The 19,290-nt window shown below is 41.2% G+C and overlaps 2 protein-coding genes across 3 annotated transcripts; one reads left to right on the top strand and one right to left on the bottom strand.

Annotated features, from left to right (window-relative positions):
- Positions 1 to 1,271: 1,271 nt before the first annotated feature.
- On the bottom strand, positions 1,272 to 8,014 carry zic1 (zic family member 1 (odd-paired homolog, Drosophila)). Its single transcript, XM_028005076.1, has 3 exons — positions 6,165 to 8,014; positions 5,654 to 5,817; positions 1,272 to 5,192 (listed from the first exon to the last, which is right to left on the bottom strand). Exons 1-3 carry the CDS (start codon positions 7,126 to 7,128, stop codon positions 4,995 to 4,997), a joined length of 1,326 nt encoding a protein of 441 aa, XP_027860877.1. The 5' UTR covers positions 7,129 to 8,014; the 3' UTR covers positions 1,272 to 4,994.
- A 1,858-nt stretch (positions 8,015 to 9,872) lies between these two features.
- zic4 (zic family member 4) lies at positions 9,873 to 15,630 on the top strand. 2 transcript variants are annotated; one of them, XM_028005075.1, is made up of 3 exons: positions 9,873 to 11,358; positions 11,467 to 12,132; positions 14,402 to 15,630. In XM_028005075.1, exons 1-3 carry the CDS (start codon positions 10,932 to 10,934, stop codon positions 14,854 to 14,856), a joined length of 1,548 nt encoding a protein of 515 aa, XP_027860876.1. In that variant the 5' UTR covers positions 9,873 to 10,931; the 3' UTR covers positions 14,857 to 15,630. The 2 variants fall into 2 exon arrangements, with proteins under 2 accessions (XP_027860876.1, XP_027860875.1); XM_028005074.1 differs by having other exon boundaries at positions 9,873 to 12,132.
- Positions 15,631 to 19,290: the final 3,660 nt, after the last annotated feature.

Here is a 19,290-nt window from a genome sequence, read left to right as displayed (position 1 = left end):
CTCAACTATTGCTTCAAATAATCTCTTATGCCTTTGCTCTGCCCCAGAAGCTAACATCTCCACACATGAAGATGATGGGGTGGTGAACGTTTAGATATACAACACACGGGGAAACAAATGCTTAGAAAGGCTAATAAAAATATAAATTTTAAGTACAGTCCTTTAAGGGTTAATGCCAGTTATGTAGTGATACTTATGAAACTATAACCTTTGTTTAAAATGCTAAATAGAATTTAATTATTTGAATTATTTTTTGGTATGCAAATAGTTAAAAAAGTAAACTGTAGAATAATAATGTGAAATATAGAAGAGATAAACGATTATCGAATATTAATTCCTGACACCATGTGTTTTTTTGTTGTATTTTTTTTCCGATTGATTCTGGTATATGGAATCGCTTTATGGCTGCAACTGTGTAAAAATGTGACGGTTTTATAAATGCCTGCAAACTAATAAAGTGCACTAAAGTGCCCTTGACTTGAATTTGACCTTTTACATATGAATCTCGGGATCTCCAAGTGGAGCAGATACAGTTTATGGATAGCGACGTTTCTTTCACTCCCTAAATTGCATTTTCTGTTTTGTGCAAAAAAACAAACAAAAAAAAAACATTAAAGTTAAATCCAAGTGCAAATGTCGAATCTATTGATTTGGTTCTGCTCTGTAATCAGTTAGACGCCCCCCGCCTCCCCTCCAAAAAAAATAAAAAATAAATAAATAAATAGTTAGTCTTAAGGCTGAAATTATCTGCTAAATGTTATTGCACGCGTTTAAAAAAAAATGTCTGCAAAGAGAAAAAAAAAAAAAAACTTCCCTCTGAAATCAGAACCTAAGAAAGCACGAGAAACAAATCTCCCCATGTTTCATTTTCTTTCCAAACGTGCCACGATAGCCTGCACCCATCCACCGACTGTTGTTTGTTGTCAAACAGACAATTCCGCCTCTAAATGTGCGAGCAGCAGCTTTCTGATGCGCAGATAAGCTGCAGACTGCGCCTGTACCTTTGCTAGCACACACACACACTTCAGGCTCGGTTTGCTGGCCACAAGTGAAGTGCTGCTGATAAATATTCATGACGGTGGCACTTGCGCCTTCTCAGATATCTGGAACGGTTGTCATTTCCAGACGTGTGCGTAAATATATCTGAAATAGATGTTTTGGATGCCCCGTGCCCCCCCTGCCCGTCCCCCACCCCGCCATACTATTTGAGCAACTTGTCGTCAACACATTTTTTACGAGCTTTTTATTTTTTATTTATTTATTTATTCATATTTTATGTATGTGATTGCTTGGAGTGTACAGGCTCACGGTGTAAAAACTGTTTGAAATTAAATAGCGTGTTCAAAGACCGGATTTTCCCTGTAAGTCGACCTGGCAGGCAAGACCATAGGCGTTGCCAAGCGATTTTTTATTGGGGTTCGTGCACTTAATAAAATTCCCCGATCCGATATCCAAGAAAAATGTGTGAACATTGAGTAAAAGAAATTGCCTAAACATCCACGATAGCTAATGACCAAATGATTCGGAAAAAATAAAATAAAATAAAATAAAATAATAATAATAATAATAATAATAATAATAATAATAATAATAATAATAAACAAACTAAATTGTGCTCAGTGCTGTTTGTGCAGGTGAGAGTAATTCGTGAGGCTACATGCAATAATAATAAAAATGAACTGTAAAAGTTTCGAAAAATCGTAGAAATGTTGCTTGTCCATGTCTGAACACGGGAGCAGCAAGATACACTGTAAAACATTTCTGTTGATTTATCAAGACAATTATAGTTTTTAATTTACTGTTGGAACAATGGCAATAATGAATGGTTTTCGCAATAAACCCGCTGATGTTGTCTTACAGATTTGAAACGCCTCCTGAACACAATCTGGTTCACTGGAAAAACACTGACCAACCAGGAAAAACAGGAGGACTGCACCCTGAACCAAGACGGGATACTATTCTTAACTATAGTATAATACTCTTCACTGATCAACATTTTTTTTTTCTTTAATTATTATTTTTTACAAAAAAAAAAGAGACACATTCTTAATGTATTAAATTCAGGAAGGTGTACAACAAACCTGCACCATAACTTACATTAATTGTTTTAAATTGTGTTCTGTTCAAAGGTAAGTCTGCAAATTATTGTTGCTTCATTTTATGGTAAAACCGTTTTGTAGTGGTACCACTGTTATTTAGTTATTCAACACAGAACTTACTGGATGGTCGTTGACAGCAACGCACAGTTTAGAATGTAACAAAAATGCTTCAACTCTAATGTGGTTCTAGAAAAAAAAGATCGTCTCATGCTGAAGAAGATTTGAAGCTTATTATTTAGACCATGTATTTTAGTCAGGAGGGGGAAAAAAGCGTTTCTCCTGCCTTAGAAGTTGTTCTTTTCTGCCTATTTTTAATTCCAAATTGATAACAAACTGTTGGAGTACATATTAGTATTTAAGGGAAAAAAAAATGCTATTTGGAATTATTTATTTTCCGACATTATGCCCCAATTGCGTCTAGCATCTCCCTTGCATGCCTGTTGTTGTTGACTGTAAAGTTCTGCACACAATTAAAGAAGAACAATCAACTCAAATTTGCAGCTATGTGCAGCAGTGGGTGATCAGGAATTCACACAGAACTCCTAACATCTTGGGAAGTCTTTCACGCTCCAGTGCTTCCCTTTTGTAAATGATGGCAACGGAGCTGGATTTCAATGACAAACAAAGCCGTTTTATCTGAAAGTCGGTCATAGTTTTAAACGAAATGCACGCGTCCACTTACATTTTTTTTATTTTTTGTTTTGTTTTAATCTATACAGCTGCTAAGTGATTTCCTCGGCCTGGGAAGTGCGAATTGTCCCCCTGTCGCGGTGGCTCATTGGTGCATCTGCACTGAGTCCAGATAGATAGATAGTGTTAAATAGAGTCGAAAAAAAGTCATTTTATTGCCATCCTTCATTTATCTCCACGTGTAATAGTCCGTGAAAAGAAAATATGAATACATTTCAATACATTTCCAGCATAATCATCTCATATGAAGCTTGCTTTGCTGCTATATGTTGCGGCGTTTTGAGTTTTTCTTTTCTCTTCTCTCTCTTTTTCTTAAGGGTTTACATTTTTATTTCGGCTGCATGTGTCTGCAGACTGACAGATCGCGGCGGATCCGTGCGCCCTGGCAGTGTTAACCATGATCAGTGGCGGCTGCTGATGTGATCTCTGCCTAATGGGGCGGTCAAGCAAGCTGCAGCCAGGAACAATGAAGTGTGTGTGGAAAAAGGAGGGATGAGTGGAGAAGGGGAGGAGGGGTCCCACGTTGACTCTCAGGCTCTCCCTCTTTCCCTCTCTGTTTCTCTTTCTCTCTCTCTGTCTCTATCTCCTTCTCTCTCTCTCTCTCTCTCTCTCTCTCTTTTTATCTTAATCTAGGATAGGAAATCCGGGAAAAAAGCGCAAGAAGAAAAAGGAAAAAGGAAATAAATTAGATTTGAAAATTAGATTCCCGAACAATTAAGTAACGCAAAATAGCTTACTCCGGTTTTATCCACCGAGGAACAACAGCCGTGATTAATCGATTTAATTTGCGCATTACTGGAGGGCAGAGCGGTGGATGTTAATTTTGGATAAACAGAAGATCCAGAAGCAGCAGAAAGAGAGAAAGAGGGGGGAAGCGAATTTAGTAGTTATTATCGAGTGTCAGGAAAGTTCTAACACACACACACACGCCACACCTCACACACACCCTCGTCATCTCTCCATTACTCTCTCTCTCTGTGTCTCCCTCGGTCTCTCTCTCTCTCTCTCACACACACACAAACACGCCGCGCGCAAACACACACACATACGCACACACACACGTCATTATAATGAAGACTTTAACTTATTTGCTTTAGAATTATTCACGTAAATAAATTACTTTATATAGGAAAAGATCTGATTTGGTGCTTTTTATCAGTATAATTTAAAAATCAACCCCCAATAACCTCCAATGAAATGCATGTTCTGTATTTTTTACAGTCCTTTAATATAGTACGAAATGTATCCAAACATTTTTTTTTCATTATTATTATTAATATTATTATTGTAAACTAAAATTTGACATACTGTACGAGCGCATTTCTCCATAAATACCGATCATATTCTAACATGTTACCGGCCCTTTTACATGCGGATAAATATGGAAAAATCCATACTTTACATGGAATAATACTTCCTCTCAGACAGAGCAATTGACAGATTTTTATATATATATTTAGCACGTACATAAACAGATTGACACGGATTTTTTTCTTCTTTTCATTACACGATTCATCGACATGACATTAAATAACAACAATGATACTCTGTGCTATTCAAACTGGACCTTAATTGGACGAAAATTAAGAAAAAAATAAAAAAATAAAAATATGCTGCACTGGATAGGCTACAAAAAGCACATTAATACTAAGAGTCGGTTAGGTCGACGTGTAGACTGTAGTAATACTGAATAATTCACATTTTGGTACACAACTAAACATTCTTGTCCCCCACAGTAACCTTAGAGGCCACCCTCATATATTTAAGGGACCATTACATTTTTCACAAATCCCCCCCCCCCCCCCCCCCCGTCCCCGCCTCCCTTAAAACTGTGATATTTACAAAATAAAATATTACATTTCCTTTTTTTTTCTTTCTTGCTGTGGGTTCCTGTTTGGTGAAATCCATATTTACAAAAGAGCAAAAAGAAAAATGAAAAAAAAATTATAATAATCAGGCCTCTACTCGGAGATAGCATGCTTTTTCTTTTGAGATCTGCTTCTGTACAGTCTCTCAGTAAAAGGAGGAGCTGACCGTGTTTCTGTCCATGCATGATGACAGTCTTTAACTTCACCTCCCCTGCTTTTTTTCTCAGTCCATCTTTCTGACTTAGGTCGAAAAAGTTTATTTGTTTCGTTTTTCCTTTTTTTTTTCCTCATGTCTTCATAAATTTCCCATTGTCTTTTGTGCGTTTTTCAAAAATATTTACACGTACCATTCATTGAAATTTGACGACAGCGTGCTGTGGCTGGTTGTGTGGTGGACTGCTGAAGCTGCTGGTGATATGGAGCTGCTGCTCTGGTTCTCTGTGGACGGTGACACGATGGTGGGAGGCGTGGAGGACTCGTACCCTGAACTGGCAGCTGGGGAAGGCTGCGATGCAGGGTTGGTGGATTCGTGGACCTGGAGTAGTGAAAAGGAGGGAAGAGGGGAATTGGGGGATGGGGGGGGGAAGTACACTCGCTTTACTTAGAAGCAGAAAGCAGAGAAGAGATGCTATTTTACTTCTGACAGGACTGCTTTGGACATGCTCACAAATCGAAAACAAAGTAAAGCCCAATTATTCTCACTCAAATCCTAATCTCATTTTGCGCTTGAGAAAAGATAGGATTAACTTTCTTTATCTTGCTAAAAATAAAACAAACAAACCAAAAAATAATAATAAATAAAAAATATATATATATATCTGATTTAAAAAAAAAACTAAATAAAAAAACTACACATAAAAAGAGAAGAAAACGACATTCTATTGTAACACATATAAAAGGAGTTTCTAATGTTATTTTGCAAAGAGAACGAAACACACACACACACAAACACACACGTATATATAATTTACAATATTAATATCTTTTTTCTTTTACCTTCATGTGTTTTCGGAGGGAGCTGGGATGCGTGTACGACTTGTCGCACATTTTGCACAGATACGGCTTGTCCGACGTGTGGACGTGCATGTGTTTCTTGCGGTCACTGCTGTTTGCGAACCTCCTGTCGCAGCCGTCGAACTCGCACTTAAAAGGCTTCTCACCTAAATAATGCAAGGAATGAAATATGTTTTTGGTTTTTTGCTGTTGTTTTGATTTTCAAAGATGATAAAATGATAAAATGCACGTTGTTGTTTTTTTTTTTTTTTAACAAGTTGTGATCAAACACTGTGCAGGACGCATGCACTGCATACAATTCATTAAGGTTAAAATTATAGTTAGACAATATTTTTGCAGTGAAGTATTTTCTGTCGACAGCTGTAAAGCACCGCATGTCAGTTTGCAGGCTCCAACTGCCCTCCTCTAGTAAATAACCACCCGGATCGCATGCAGGTTTCGGATGGGATTTTGTCAGCACCGATTTGGCAGGATATTTTTTGCCATTTCTTACCGGTATGAGTCCTTTTGTGAATTTTTAGATTTTCCGATCGGGCAAACACTTTGCCGCAGCCGGGAAACGGACACGGAAAGGGCTTTTCTCCGGTGTGCACTCTGATGTGATTTACAAGTTTGTATTTGGCTTTAAAGGGCTTCCCTTCTCTGGAGCAGTCCTCCCAAAAGCAGATATGGTTCGTCTGTTCAGGCCCCCCCACGTGCTCCACTGTCAGGTGGGTCACCAGCTCGTGCATGGTGCTGAAAGTTTTGTTACACGACTTTTTGGGGTTTGTCAACTGCTCCGGCTCGATCCACTTGCAGATGAGCTCCTGCTTGATGGGCTGCCTCATGTAGCGGAAAAAGGCCCCCGCTCCGTGGTGCGCAGCCATATTCATGTTCATGGGGCCGTAGCCGTGTAGCTGTGTGGATGCGTAGTGATCGGAACGCGGGCTCGTGACATGCCCATACTGATCAGCCCGGCCGTACACGTCCCCCGAGAAGCCCAGTCGCATCTGGCTGTTCACCACGTTGGAGGACGCGTGGCTCGCCGCCTGCTCGTGGAGCCCTGGGAAGAGCAGGTGCCCCGCCGCGTCCGAATGTCCGTGCGGCCCCCCGAAGCTGCCGGAGGCAAACAGGCTGTGCTGCGCCCCAGCCGCGTCCCCGAAACCCCGATTTCTGAAGAGAAAGTCCCTGGTGGAGTTGAACGCCGCCGTGGAGTAGGAACCAACGTGGGTCGGGTGATGGTGGTGTCCCAGGGCGGCCGCCGCTGCATAGCCGGGAGCCTGGGATGAGAACGCTGTCTGCCCGGAGCTGATGTCGTGGGAGCTGTGGTTGATCTTGAAGGCGCCCATGCCGTCCGCGAAAGGGTTGATCCCCAGCGCCACTTCCCGCTCCGCCACCTCTCCTGTTGAGTGATGCCGAGAGGAGCCGAAAGTAGTGACTCCTATGGTGGGATACTGCGGTCCTGCGTCCAAGAGCATCTTCAGTCTTGACTCTTCGAGACGACTGAGCGCAGAACTCAAAGAAAACACGCGCAGATATTCTTCCTCCTCCTCTCTCTCTGCAGCTTATCTCTTCTGAACTCGAATCCAACGAATTCTGTTTACTTTTTTTTTTTCGTTCACGACGGAAGGAATTCCCCTGCACCGCTCATCCGATGCGTACGCAAAAACCATGTATTTACTACATGTAATATTGTCTTTTTGCGGTTTATCTTCCTGTGGCGCTACTTTCACCTCCTCAGTCAGACGGTGAGCTCTAGACTGATAGTCGCAATCATTCCTGCAGATAAATGAATTGAAAAGACAACACAGTCCAGCCCTGATGAATGGGAGAGGAGAGGGGGCGGTCACGTGGGAGCTGCAGCTGCTCGTTCATTGGTGCTCCCCAATAACATGCACTCACCAAATAACAATCCACCATGCTGTGGCCCGCACGTCCATGTTTCTTGACATCATCAGTCGCAGATATTTTCAGATTGCTGACTGGGAATTTAGTTAAACGGCTAAATAGTAAGGGAGGGAAAAAAAAGACACATATTACCTCAGAACAGAAGGGAAATATGTGATAACCGTAAAGTGTTACATTTTCTTTGTCAACCACATTAAATTGGGAAGAGTAGCCCTTTGATGCGTAATTGGAAACATTTAGTTCAATTAAGCACTTTGACGAACGGATTTTAATTCGTCAAGTCTGTCCGTCTAATGTTTCATAAAGGAAAAAATAATAATTTTTGGATTGAATGGGCTTCTAGTAGTCAGGAGAGCTTTTGTTCTCAGATAGAAGCTCTTCAATTTTGCAGGAAAATTGGAGACTTTTCCATTTTAAGTATGTTTCTCTAAATACCAACAGGGAGTCTCGTCTAACTACTGACACGACCTTCTGTTTTTTTTTGTTTTATTATGAAATTATCCACTTTACCTCAAAGGATATCAAAATCTGAATACCTTGTTTGCCTGTCTAAATTGTGGAACATCTGTGATTTCGGTTTTCACGTTAGTGTTTAACTTGGACCTATACCACGATTCCTAATGCGTCCATCGCGATTCGCCTGCTTTGCGGTAGAGCAACATGGCCCCTTCTTTGCAGGCCAGTGGTGCATATAGTCCATGGTGTTGTCGAAGTTATCAAGTGGGATTTGCGGTGTTCTCTCTACAGGAGCCTCCGTGTGCTGGTGGTTAAAGCCAAAAGAAACAACCCAGACCACGCCATTATGGGTCACTCGAATTGTATTCTAGAATCTGAACGCTGCTTTTCCAAATCAGTCTTGGAAACCCAAGAGGGGAAGGTTTGGGATGAATACGCAAAAGAAGAAAAAACATTGCTTTAAGAAAACATAAAAGTTCCGGAGCAGAGATTTGAGGTTTTGGGGGCTTTCTTAAGGCATGGACTTAATGTGCATTGCAGAATTCAAATAAATCTTTGATATCAAATTTGCAAGCGACACAACAGCAGGCAATGAGCAACAAGTGAGAATAAACATAAATCTGGGTGACAAAAAAAAAATGTTGAGCAAAAGTTATTCAAATGAATAAGAGACGTAATTTTAAGGTGCAAATAATGTTGCATAAATAAAAGAGCATTTCTTGTTTAGTGCAGTAACTAGAATGCGCAGAATTTAAATGTCACCACCATGTTTATTGTCACGGATTTACAGCAGATTTAAAGCCAACACCTCTTTATGAGATGTCGCTTCAATATGTAGCGTTTATGTTTATGATCCTGTGCATGATTCCTGCCTACACGTCGCCAAGCGCTACTAGGTGACTCATTGAGTGAGTGCATGCTCAACTTGGATCAGAAATAGCCCCTTGCCGACCAAGTTTTGCATTACACTGCTCACTGTCGCTGTGATGCCCCTCTTTGAATTCTGCAGCTGTGAGTCGGTCGCGCGTAAAGGCCTTTTAATAAACGTCTTCGGGATCCACCACGTCTCCAAATATTGACTTACGATCTAACGCGATGCTGTCAGCGAAGGCACTGACAGATCAATTCGTGGCAAATGTAAAATAACAGTGCAGTTTTATCTTTCATTTGAAATACTGAGAAATGACAATCAACCAGGCAAAGTGCATATAATTCATTTTATACCATTACTTTGTTTCAGTTATCTGAAAAGGAAAGTCACCTAAACGCTCCTGCCATCATTCGGACCTCTTTTTAGCACAAACATAAAAGAAAAGCAATGAGATGAAATTAATGCTCTCTAGTCTAAAAGAATAACTTTCGGCTTAAACTCAAAAACATATATAAAAGCTTAAAGTTAACACCAAAGCGACCTGTTCTCTCAACACATTCTATATGAAAACTTTTAAAAGCGCATTTCTTCTTAACATTTGAGTTTTTACATAAATATTAAACACACAATATAGTCCAAACGTTGAAAAACGTCAGGTGTTCAAACAGCTTTTAGAAAATAAGCAGGTTAAAAACTTATAAAGCAGAGAAGTGATGGATAACAAGAAGAAAAATCCACATTTCACCTCCCAGGGAATTGTTATTGATTCTGCAACTTTGTTTCACGAATGTCTAACCATGCAATATCTGCTATCTGCTCACTGTTAAATTAACGTTTTTAAACGATCACATTTGTCAGCGAATTAAAATAGAATGTCCTCAAAGGTTGCTAAAAGAAAATTCCCAAGCATTTTTTTTTCTTTCTTTCAGTATTCAGATCTAACCAGAAATTATTACATAAGATAATGCTATTCTCTGTGGTACTCACAGCATACACTCGTTCTATTTTGGAATTAAAAGTCTTCGACGGAACCACCTCCCGTGACCCTCATCTGCTGCCGTCCTTAGGTCTAACGCAAAGGGGGGAAAAAATCGCTCCGAATCATAACAACAGGTCTCGTCCATTACATTTTTCCTCCTCTCCGGGAGCATGGCCGCGGGTCCCCCGAATGGTTCAGCCGCTGAACACACACAGACACGGATCCGGATCTCCCTGGGGCTACAGCGGCGAGCCAACTCCGCTGTAGACGCTGCAGAGCAGGGGCGGCTGCGTATTTTAATACGAAGCTTCCTCCAAAGCGCTTAACTATTTTTTTTTTCCCTTCGGTCTATTTTAAAGCTCGACACGCGGCGCGATTCTTTGCACAACTTTCTTTCGACCCCTCCACTACTATCAACGATCATTTTACGTGCGTAAAATTGTGCGTAATTTGAGCTTATAGTCGGGGCTGCGCGCGTTGCGGTTCAGAATGAAGATATCACTGCATTATTTATGATCGACATAACTTTATAAATATATACGTCAATATGCACGCTCTTTCATGTAGCCGCGGAAAGAAATAAGAGGGGTGAGAGTGTATCCTTTAACTTCAGCCTTTGTTTGCTGCCTCAACATAAATGGACACCGTATATCCGGATAAACTTTTTAATAGTTATATTCTATAATAACCTTTGCATAACTATTTTTCTCAAGCGCTGCCTCCAGCACAGCGCATGCGCACTGGCTGCTCGCTGTCACTAAGACATTTTTCATCACGTTGGGAACTGTCACTGGTGACGTCAATCACAGAGCTCTGACCAATTAGAGCGCGGGGTGATTGTTTGGCTCCACGGGCTGCAGCGCCTACCATGAATCTCTATTCAGTATCAAAGCGTCCTGCTGCTGCCTCTCAACCGAATGGGATTCCATGTTGTCTGCAGATAGACTTAACTTTATAAAGTTTTTTTTTCTTTCTTTTTTTTTTTTTTTTGCCATTGCGATTAAAATATATTTGCCATCATCATTATTATTTTGCCTGCTGTCAAGTTATTCTAAAATTAGGAAGTAATGAGCGTGGATGCTTTGGGAAGCCCCGTGATGGACCCTGCGTTTTCCAAACGGAACACGGCGCTGAGATTAGTTGACTTGGCAGGGGCTCACCACCATCACCATCATCACCACCATACCCCTCAGAGCGTGACAGGCTTCCCGGGGTTCGGCAGCCATCCACACTCAATGGCTCACTCGCACCCTGGGGAGATTACTGCGGAACCCCGCCTGGGGCCGAGTCCATTCGGGCCAGAACACATGGGGCACTCCGCGGCCCTCAAAATCAGCCCAGCCCATCATTATCCCCACCACCATCACCACCACCACAATCATCATATGGCAGGCCACAGTGAAGTGGTCTCCAGTCAAACGGGAGCTTTTGGCCCGGTTCAGCCGACGTCGGTCCCTTATTCTATGCCCCATACTGCCCAGGCTCTATCCGCAGGTAGGGATTTCCTCATCCGGAGAGATCTGACGGCTCAAGCCATGCCGGTACTGACCGACCAGACTGCTGGTCCAGCTTCTCACCACGGAATGTTTGTCTCAACAACAGGTAGCTATCCCGGACACTATGGTCACCACCCTGACGCAGGGAACCACACCACCCTCTTCTCCGGACTCCACCACGAGCAGCCTTCCAGCGGATCACCGGGTGGCCAGGCGCTGAATGGACAAATAAGGTTAGGACTACCTGGAGAAATGTACGTTCGGTCTGATCACTTGAGTCAAGTAGCAAGCTCCAGGGCTGATCCCTTCTCCGCCTCGCCTCTGCACGGCTACGGCGGTCTGAATCTAAACATGAATCTCGGCGCTCACCACCACCACCACCACCACCACCACCCGCACCATCCCCACCACCACCACGGAGGACCGGGGGCTTTTTTCCGCTACATGAGGCAGCCGATAAAGCAAGAGCTGATTTGCAAGTGGCTGGAGCCGGAGCACTCGCCCAAGAAACTCTGCTCTAAAACTTACAGCACCATGCACGAACTCGTCACGCATGTGACGGTGGAGCACGTCGGAGGACCGGAGCAGGCGAACCACATTTGCTTTTGGGAAGAGTGTCCGAGGGAAGGCAAGCCGTTTAAGGCGAAATACAAACTGGTGAATCACATTCGAGTACACACCGGTGAGAAACCGTTTCCCTGCCCCTTCCCTGGCTGCGGTAAAGTGTTTGCAAGATCCGAGAATCTAAAAATTCATAAAAGGACACACACAGGTGAGTGCTAAAAAAAAAAATGCATATACGTAATATGCTTTGAAAGTTTTTAAAATGCATGGAGTAAAATCATCAAGTTGCATGAATGAATTATTAACCTCTAAAACTATTTTCGCAATATTTTCAAATTTGCCCCGATTTTAAAAGTTCGAAAATGCTGCAATAACCCGCACGCAACAGGCACCTGTTATAAGAGTGTATTGGAAGTTTCTCAAAGGACGGATTTGGAGGGGGGTGGGGGGGATTATGGTACAGCTCACTCAGGCGTTTGACGGTTCAAACCTCTTGTTTACACCGCGGTACAAAAGCTGGAGGCCCACGTCACGTCTTGTGTGAGCAGCTCAGTGTGTGCCAAAACCATGACTGGATAGCAAAAGTTGGAGAGAGTTGCATCTTTCACAATTACTGATACGTTGATGTTTCGTTATTAAAATGTTTTGTTCTTTTTTCACTTCTTTTGACGACTGCTTTTTAATTACATGGTGGATTTGGAGTGCTTTGCATTCAGTCACTAGAGCAGTTTTTTTGTTTTTTCTGCCTTAATCTACTGCACTGCATCTGTGCGTGATGAAGACCTGTTTCAAATAGTGGTTTGCAAGCCAAATGCAACAAGTTGACTTGTGCAGATCAGATCAGAGTATACTAGTATATAAAGAGTTTGCATGCTGACTTGTGTGTGTGCTGCCCAGATGTAGCATTAAAAAAAAAATATTGAATGGGTCAATATGGCTGCCTGCCTCTGTGAGCCAGAAGGAAAATAAAGGCCTCAAAATGTCGAGTCAGACTTGTAAATGATTACAGTGACTACAGCAGTCCCCCAGCCCCCTCCACACACACATACACACACACACACCACCCCTCCCTCTTCTGCTCCATTCCTGCACCCCCAATGTATTATTCATATCATTTGCTCACATTACCTAAGTACAAATCTGTTGAATTATTTCTGTGTGTTGACTCCCGAGGGGCCTGGTCTTTTTGGTATCATGTTTAAAACCCAAGCTGAAAGTGTGGTTATGACTAGGGTCTGCCCCTGGGGTCTGTTTCCTCGAACGGTTTCTTGTACTACACTAATATCCTTGATTGGCTCTCTCAACCCAACAGCTGAAGGTCAAATTGATATTCAACCCGCAAGTGTAATTAGACAGAGGCAATTACATATTCTCAAAAGCTTTAATCGGAGGAGGAGAAGAAGAAAAAACTCAGCCGTGGATGATTTCCTTCTAATTTATTCAGATTGTCTTTTTTTCACCTCTTTCTCCCTCACTTTTCACTCATATTTAATCAGAAATACTCAATAATAAAAAGCCAATTTAGATTCAGTCCATATTTGAGGGGCTGGCAAAGCATTGGGTAGCCTGTGCTACCAATCAATATCCTGAGGATATTGTGTTGTTCTTAATATTTATCAGCGTTTTCAGTCAGGTGTAAGTCGACAGTGGCCAGGTAAAGACACAGGACAGCAGGAGCAGGAGACTCGTTCCAAAAGACTCACATCTCCAGAAAACTTTAGACAATTCAACTATGGACATAATTAGAAAATTTAGATTTGCAAAATATAAATAAATAAATAAAAGTTTCCCCAAATGCATTAACCCAAAAAAATCAACTTCACGTATTCATATTGCTTTTCAAGGTAATAGTGGCTGTTGTTTGTTTTATTATTTTACCCCAATGCAAGCAAAAAATAAGTCAACAGAAAGAAAATTCAGTTGATCATCTTATGTGTATGAGAACCAATAAATGCAAGCTTAAAATTAATCCAGTTGTTTGTATAGCTATATATATATATATATATATATATATATAGTAAAAAAAAACATGCACTCTTATTTTGCTCTATATAGGTCTAATTCCTTTCCAGGTATGTAGAAAAATTGACTTAATCTTGAAGTATGATGTCCACAAAATGCATTCGATAACAACTAAAGATATAACTAAAAATGTCGACGACCCTCATAACAACTATTCATAGTTTCTAATGGTACGACTGGTGACTGATTTTGCGCTCCATTACATATCAACACAAACCGATCAAATGGTCAGATTCAGCTGTAAATATAACACAGTGCAGTCAAATGCAATTAATGCCATTTGGTAAAACGCCACCTATCTACGGACGCTCAGCAGAATGTTTAGAGATTTTGTCCCTCATCTTGAGCAAACAAATGAAACGCTTGTATTTAGCAACAGGATTCAGTAGGGTTAACGAGCAACATCAAATATTTAATGCATTTTATGTCTTATTGTGTCTCCACGCTGCAAACAGGCGAGAAGCCCTTTAAGTGTGAATTCGACGGCTGCGACCGACGCTTCGCCAACAGTAGCGACAGGAAGAAGCATTCCCACGTGCACACCAGCGACAAGCCCTACAACTGCAAAGTTCGGGGCTGCGACAAGTCCTACACGCACCCCAGCTCCCTGCGGAAGCACATGAAGGTGCACTGCAAGTCCCCCCCGCCCAGCTCGGGCTATGAGTCGTCCACTCCCTCTCTGGTGTCCCCGTCTTCGGACTTGGGTCGGGAGCCAGCCGGGGGGCCGTCGATGGTGTCAGAGCCGCCGGTGGGGTCATCTCAGCAGCAGCAGCCAGCTAATTTAAGCGAGTGGTACGTGTGCCACAGCTCAGGTGCTAGCGGTGGCCAGACACCACCCAGCGGCCACTCCACGCCCGACCCTTCGGAGGAACCTGCTTACAGGAACCCCCAGCCAAGGGACGCGTTTTGAGTTCCTCGCCAGCACTCATTTCCAAACACTCAACTTCTAAAATGGTTTGGCTTTAGTGCCTATATACCTGTGAGGGCCCTCTGGTCCCTGCCCCCCCACCCACACACCCCCAATCCCTTGTTTTGTTTTGGATAAGCCACCAAAACTGGAGAGCCAAGAGACTCACTTAACTGCAATGGATGGAAAATGCGCAATCCTTCCAGCTTTCAAGTAACAGGAGCATATATTTTATTATTATTATTATTATTATTATTATTATTATTATTATTATTATTATTATTATTATGAAGTTTATCCAAAACTGATGGATGGGTGCTTCCCCTGCGAGCTGTAAATCTCATTAGACTATGTCGTACATTATTGTAGGCTGTAAACATGAGGGTGTGCAACTTTTGTTTTTTTTTTTGTAAAAAAAAAAAAAACAACAAAAAAAGAAAAGAAAATCCTTTCTGCCTTCAGTATGCTTTTTAAATTTATTTTTCAATCGGACATGGAGGTATTTTTTAGGATCGAACCAAAGTGCATGTTTTCAAAACCGGAGCAGAGTTGTACATTTGTAAATTTTGTACAAGTTTCAATGTGTTTGGATGTTGACTAGATTTGTAAGGAGCGGTTTACATCTTTTTGTATTATTTTATTTGCAATGGATTTGTGCAAAAAACAAGGGAGAAAAACACCCCCCGCCCCACCCCAGCTGTTTCATAAGCGTAAAGTATTTCGTATATGACGTCAATTATAAATGTTTTATCAAAGTAAAAAAAAAAAAAAAAAAAAGAAAGAAATCTGGTGATTTTTTGTATCGTTGTCTGTTTTTAAATTTATTTTTGTTTTATCTAAAAATTGAGCACTAAATGCGTACCGAACTGCCTTGTATTTTGTGAGTATTTGGAATAAATCTTGTATGAAAGTGAAACAATTTTGAGCCACGCAGATCTGTGGGAAATAGATTATTTTGCAACATAAGGACAAAAAAAGTAAACATTTCTGCTGTCTCAATACTTGGTTTGAATAGAATTCTTACATATATATATAATTTATTTTTTTACAAATTATATTTCCAACACAGATCTTTCATCAAGTCTTTGAACCCACAGAACACCAGCAATTACTATTACAGTTTTATTTTTTTATTTACCAGCGGAAGAGGGAAAGTATCGCGCATTATGCTCTACTCGTGTTAAATCTTACTTACTCAGCTCAGCTTTGCTTTGACCCAGACTGTGGGCTGCGAGCTTGATGAAAGGCTACAATATTCGGATCCAGACTTCAAAGAGCCATTTTGCACAAAGAAACCATTTTTTTTTTTCTTTTTCGCACAACGGTGAATCCTCATGGTGAATTAAGATTTCTATAGCAATAGCCAAGTCAAACTCAAATGATATGGGGCCAGGTCCCAAGGACTCAAAAGCAGGCTCCAAAGAATGTAATATTTGCTACCCATGGGGTAGGAAACGGTAATCTACGTCCTTTATGCTGCAAACCAGAGCGGCAAAAAAGAAAGGGGGGAAAAATATATTCTTTTGCTAAAGGCCTACTTTAAGAAAAAAAATCAAAGGAGTGGCCGCTGAGACGCGGTTGTTTGTCACCGTAATGGACTTCTTTTGCAAAACGAGGCTCAAAGAAGACGCTCATATTTCTGCGTCTATACATTAGCGATAACGACGCGTTTTAATTGCAAGGAGGGAAGTGAATTGTCGTCTACAAAGAAGTGCGAAAGGAATATTTTAATTTCCTTTAAATTGTAGTGAAAGTAGGTCGAAGAAGAACTCAGCTGTGCGGGAGGGAAAACTTCTGGCGGCGCGTAAGAGTTTCACTCTGGCCTTGACTTAACCAGAAGAGGGACTGGGGGCAGACGGGGGGAAACGGCAATACTGATACTTTTACAGAGTTTGGTTAAGTTCATGACGGAAAGCAGTTCAAAAGAAGAGAAGGAGGAGGAGGATGCCTCTCTCCCTGCACCAGCTCCTGTCGCTTGCGCAAAAAGAAAGAGAGAGAGAGAGAGACTGAGAAAAAAAAAAAGAGTTGGATCTCAATTGAAAGCGATTCTTTGAAGTGGGGAGTTGGTATCAGAGGGATTCTTTCTGGGTCGTCTGAACGACGTTGATGACACGGAAAGCCTTTTGTCGCCGATTTGCTGGGATCCTCTCTCTCTATTTCAACTCTGAGCATCAACATAGAAAAGAATGTGCGACGTTTTTTAAAAAAAGACTGTTTGGTTAGAAAATAAGTAAGAGGGCGAGCTTGGATAAAGCAGTGAGCGACTGACAATTAGATAAGGAATTTTTTTTTTTTTTTTCCGGATTCGGTTTTGAAGTTTGAATAAAATTATTTTACTTTGACAGCGGAAACTACAGTTAGAGCATCATTTCTGCACGTTTGTTAGTGCCTGTACTGCAGTCCCTAAGTGACCTTTATGGTTATTAACCCTACAACACCAATCAAGAGTTGCTTTGACAAAGTTGCTACTGTCCCTTAAAGTCTGCTGTCTGGAATGGATGGACGCAGCTTCTAGACATGGTTATGCTGCAAAACTAAGAGCAATATTTTCTGAAAAGACGATCTATATGACCTTATTATCGATCAGAGTGGCCTATTAGCTATCTTTCGTTTAGTGAATTTCCGCCATATGGAAATATAAAATTGTACTTCATATTGTTTTGGCTGGGGAAATAGGACAATTACGTCACCATTATTGGCGAAGGTGTCAATTTTGACGCAAAACAGAGAAATTCAGCATTATTGAAATAGAGTCTTATTATTTGCATCCAATTAGGGTTTTTCCACGTGTAATCTAAAGAAAAACATGGCCATAAATGCCTAATGTATCAAAGATGGTACTGATCCAAGACAAATGGATTTAAAATCTCTCTTTTTTACAAGTCAGTTGAGTTTGCAATCTGCATTATTTGACTAACCCATGATGGTGAAAATGTAAGATATCCAGTTTTATTACATAAAAAATAAATAATCAAAAGAGTCACATGCAAACCGTTTTTGAAATTAGGTATGTTAAACAAATACATCATCATACATGCCTTCACTATTCATTATGATATAAGAAGTAAACATCTCAGTTTTTTTTCTCATTTTTAAACACATTACCAAACATGTCTCACTGATCAATTTTAAGTAGTTTAATTTAATCCGGGTGATATTTGAAAACAGATTGACAGATTAAAGTTATATTTCTTGAGGGTTATCTGGATAATTTGTGATCAATATGTTTTTGAGTGAGTAAATTAATAGTGTGCAAATCTTTGAAACATGTGAATGCATCTAGGTATAAACTGATGGTTTGAATTTGTAGGACGGATGAGTGACCATTTAAGGTAAATATGATCATCTTTACGCTCTGATTCTGTTGGGGACCTTTGATCTGAGAACAACTTGAGGGTGAAGAATCAAGAACAGGTGTGTGTGGGTGCGTAGGTGTGTGTGTGTGTGTGTGTGTGTGTGTGCGTACTAGAGACCCTTGTGACCACAAACAGTCCCTGGAAACCAGTGGCCGAAGGGCAGTTTCACCGGAAATACATATCCACATTAATTACCGTTGTTCGAAGATCTGAAAAGAAATGGGAGGTTCTCAACTTCCAAAGCGTTACAAAGGCAAAAGAAAATGAATCTATTTCATTTCTTGCTAGAGAATGTCACCGCCACGGCTGCGTCCAACACAAGGTCTCATTTGAGTGTGAAATATAATTTCTTTGTAAAATAATGGAGGCGGTAATCCGACTTCCGGAAACTGTCCGGCGTTATTGAACAAAGCCCCTTTAATAGGGGGATTAGCAGTCTTGGAGTAAAAAGGAATCCCCCCTTCCCCCTCCCCACCTTCCCTTACACACACACACACACACACACACACACCGCTTTCCACCTCCCTCTTGTACTCCACGCCTATACGCAACTCCAACTCTAAACCATCAGCACTTCTAGCACCAACCAGGTCACAATTATCAGGAATGAAGTGGCCGGAATTGGCATGGTAATGGGAAAGAACAGGCAAGGCTGAGGGCAGGTGCAATAGCAATCTGAGAAAGGAAGAAGAAGAAGAAAAGATGGCTTCACTTGACCAATGAGATTAATTAGAGTTATTACATAAAGAGCCACGTCCCTGTTTTCGTAAATTCGCGTCACTTTTTTAATTCCAGGACCTCGATGGAATACGCAGAGGTGAGGTCAAAAAAGCCAAACCGCGCAGCGCGCATAAGTTAAACACAACCATAAAGGCTGTCACGAATATTAAATATTTCACCCTGATACCATCCAAGGTTAAGTTTCCAAAGGGGAAACCGCGCGATCACGCTGACTGTGATATATTGGCCAGCGCGGGCTTCCGTGATAAAGATTTACGACTGCCTTTAAAGCCGAATTAACTGCATTTGGTGTGCATGAAAAAGTAATAAAAATAAATAAATAAAAACAGTGAGCAGGCTG

This window comes from Xiphophorus couchianus, chromosome 21, assembly GCF_001444195.1.
Source record: "Xiphophorus couchianus chromosome 21, X_couchianus-1.0, whole genome shotgun sequence".
In the NCBI taxonomy this organism is placed as follows: Eukaryota; Metazoa; Chordata; class Actinopteri; order Cyprinodontiformes; family Poeciliidae; genus Xiphophorus; species Xiphophorus couchianus.
Note: the sequence above shows the minus strand (reverse complement) of the source record. Positions and strands in the feature narration are given on the sequence as shown.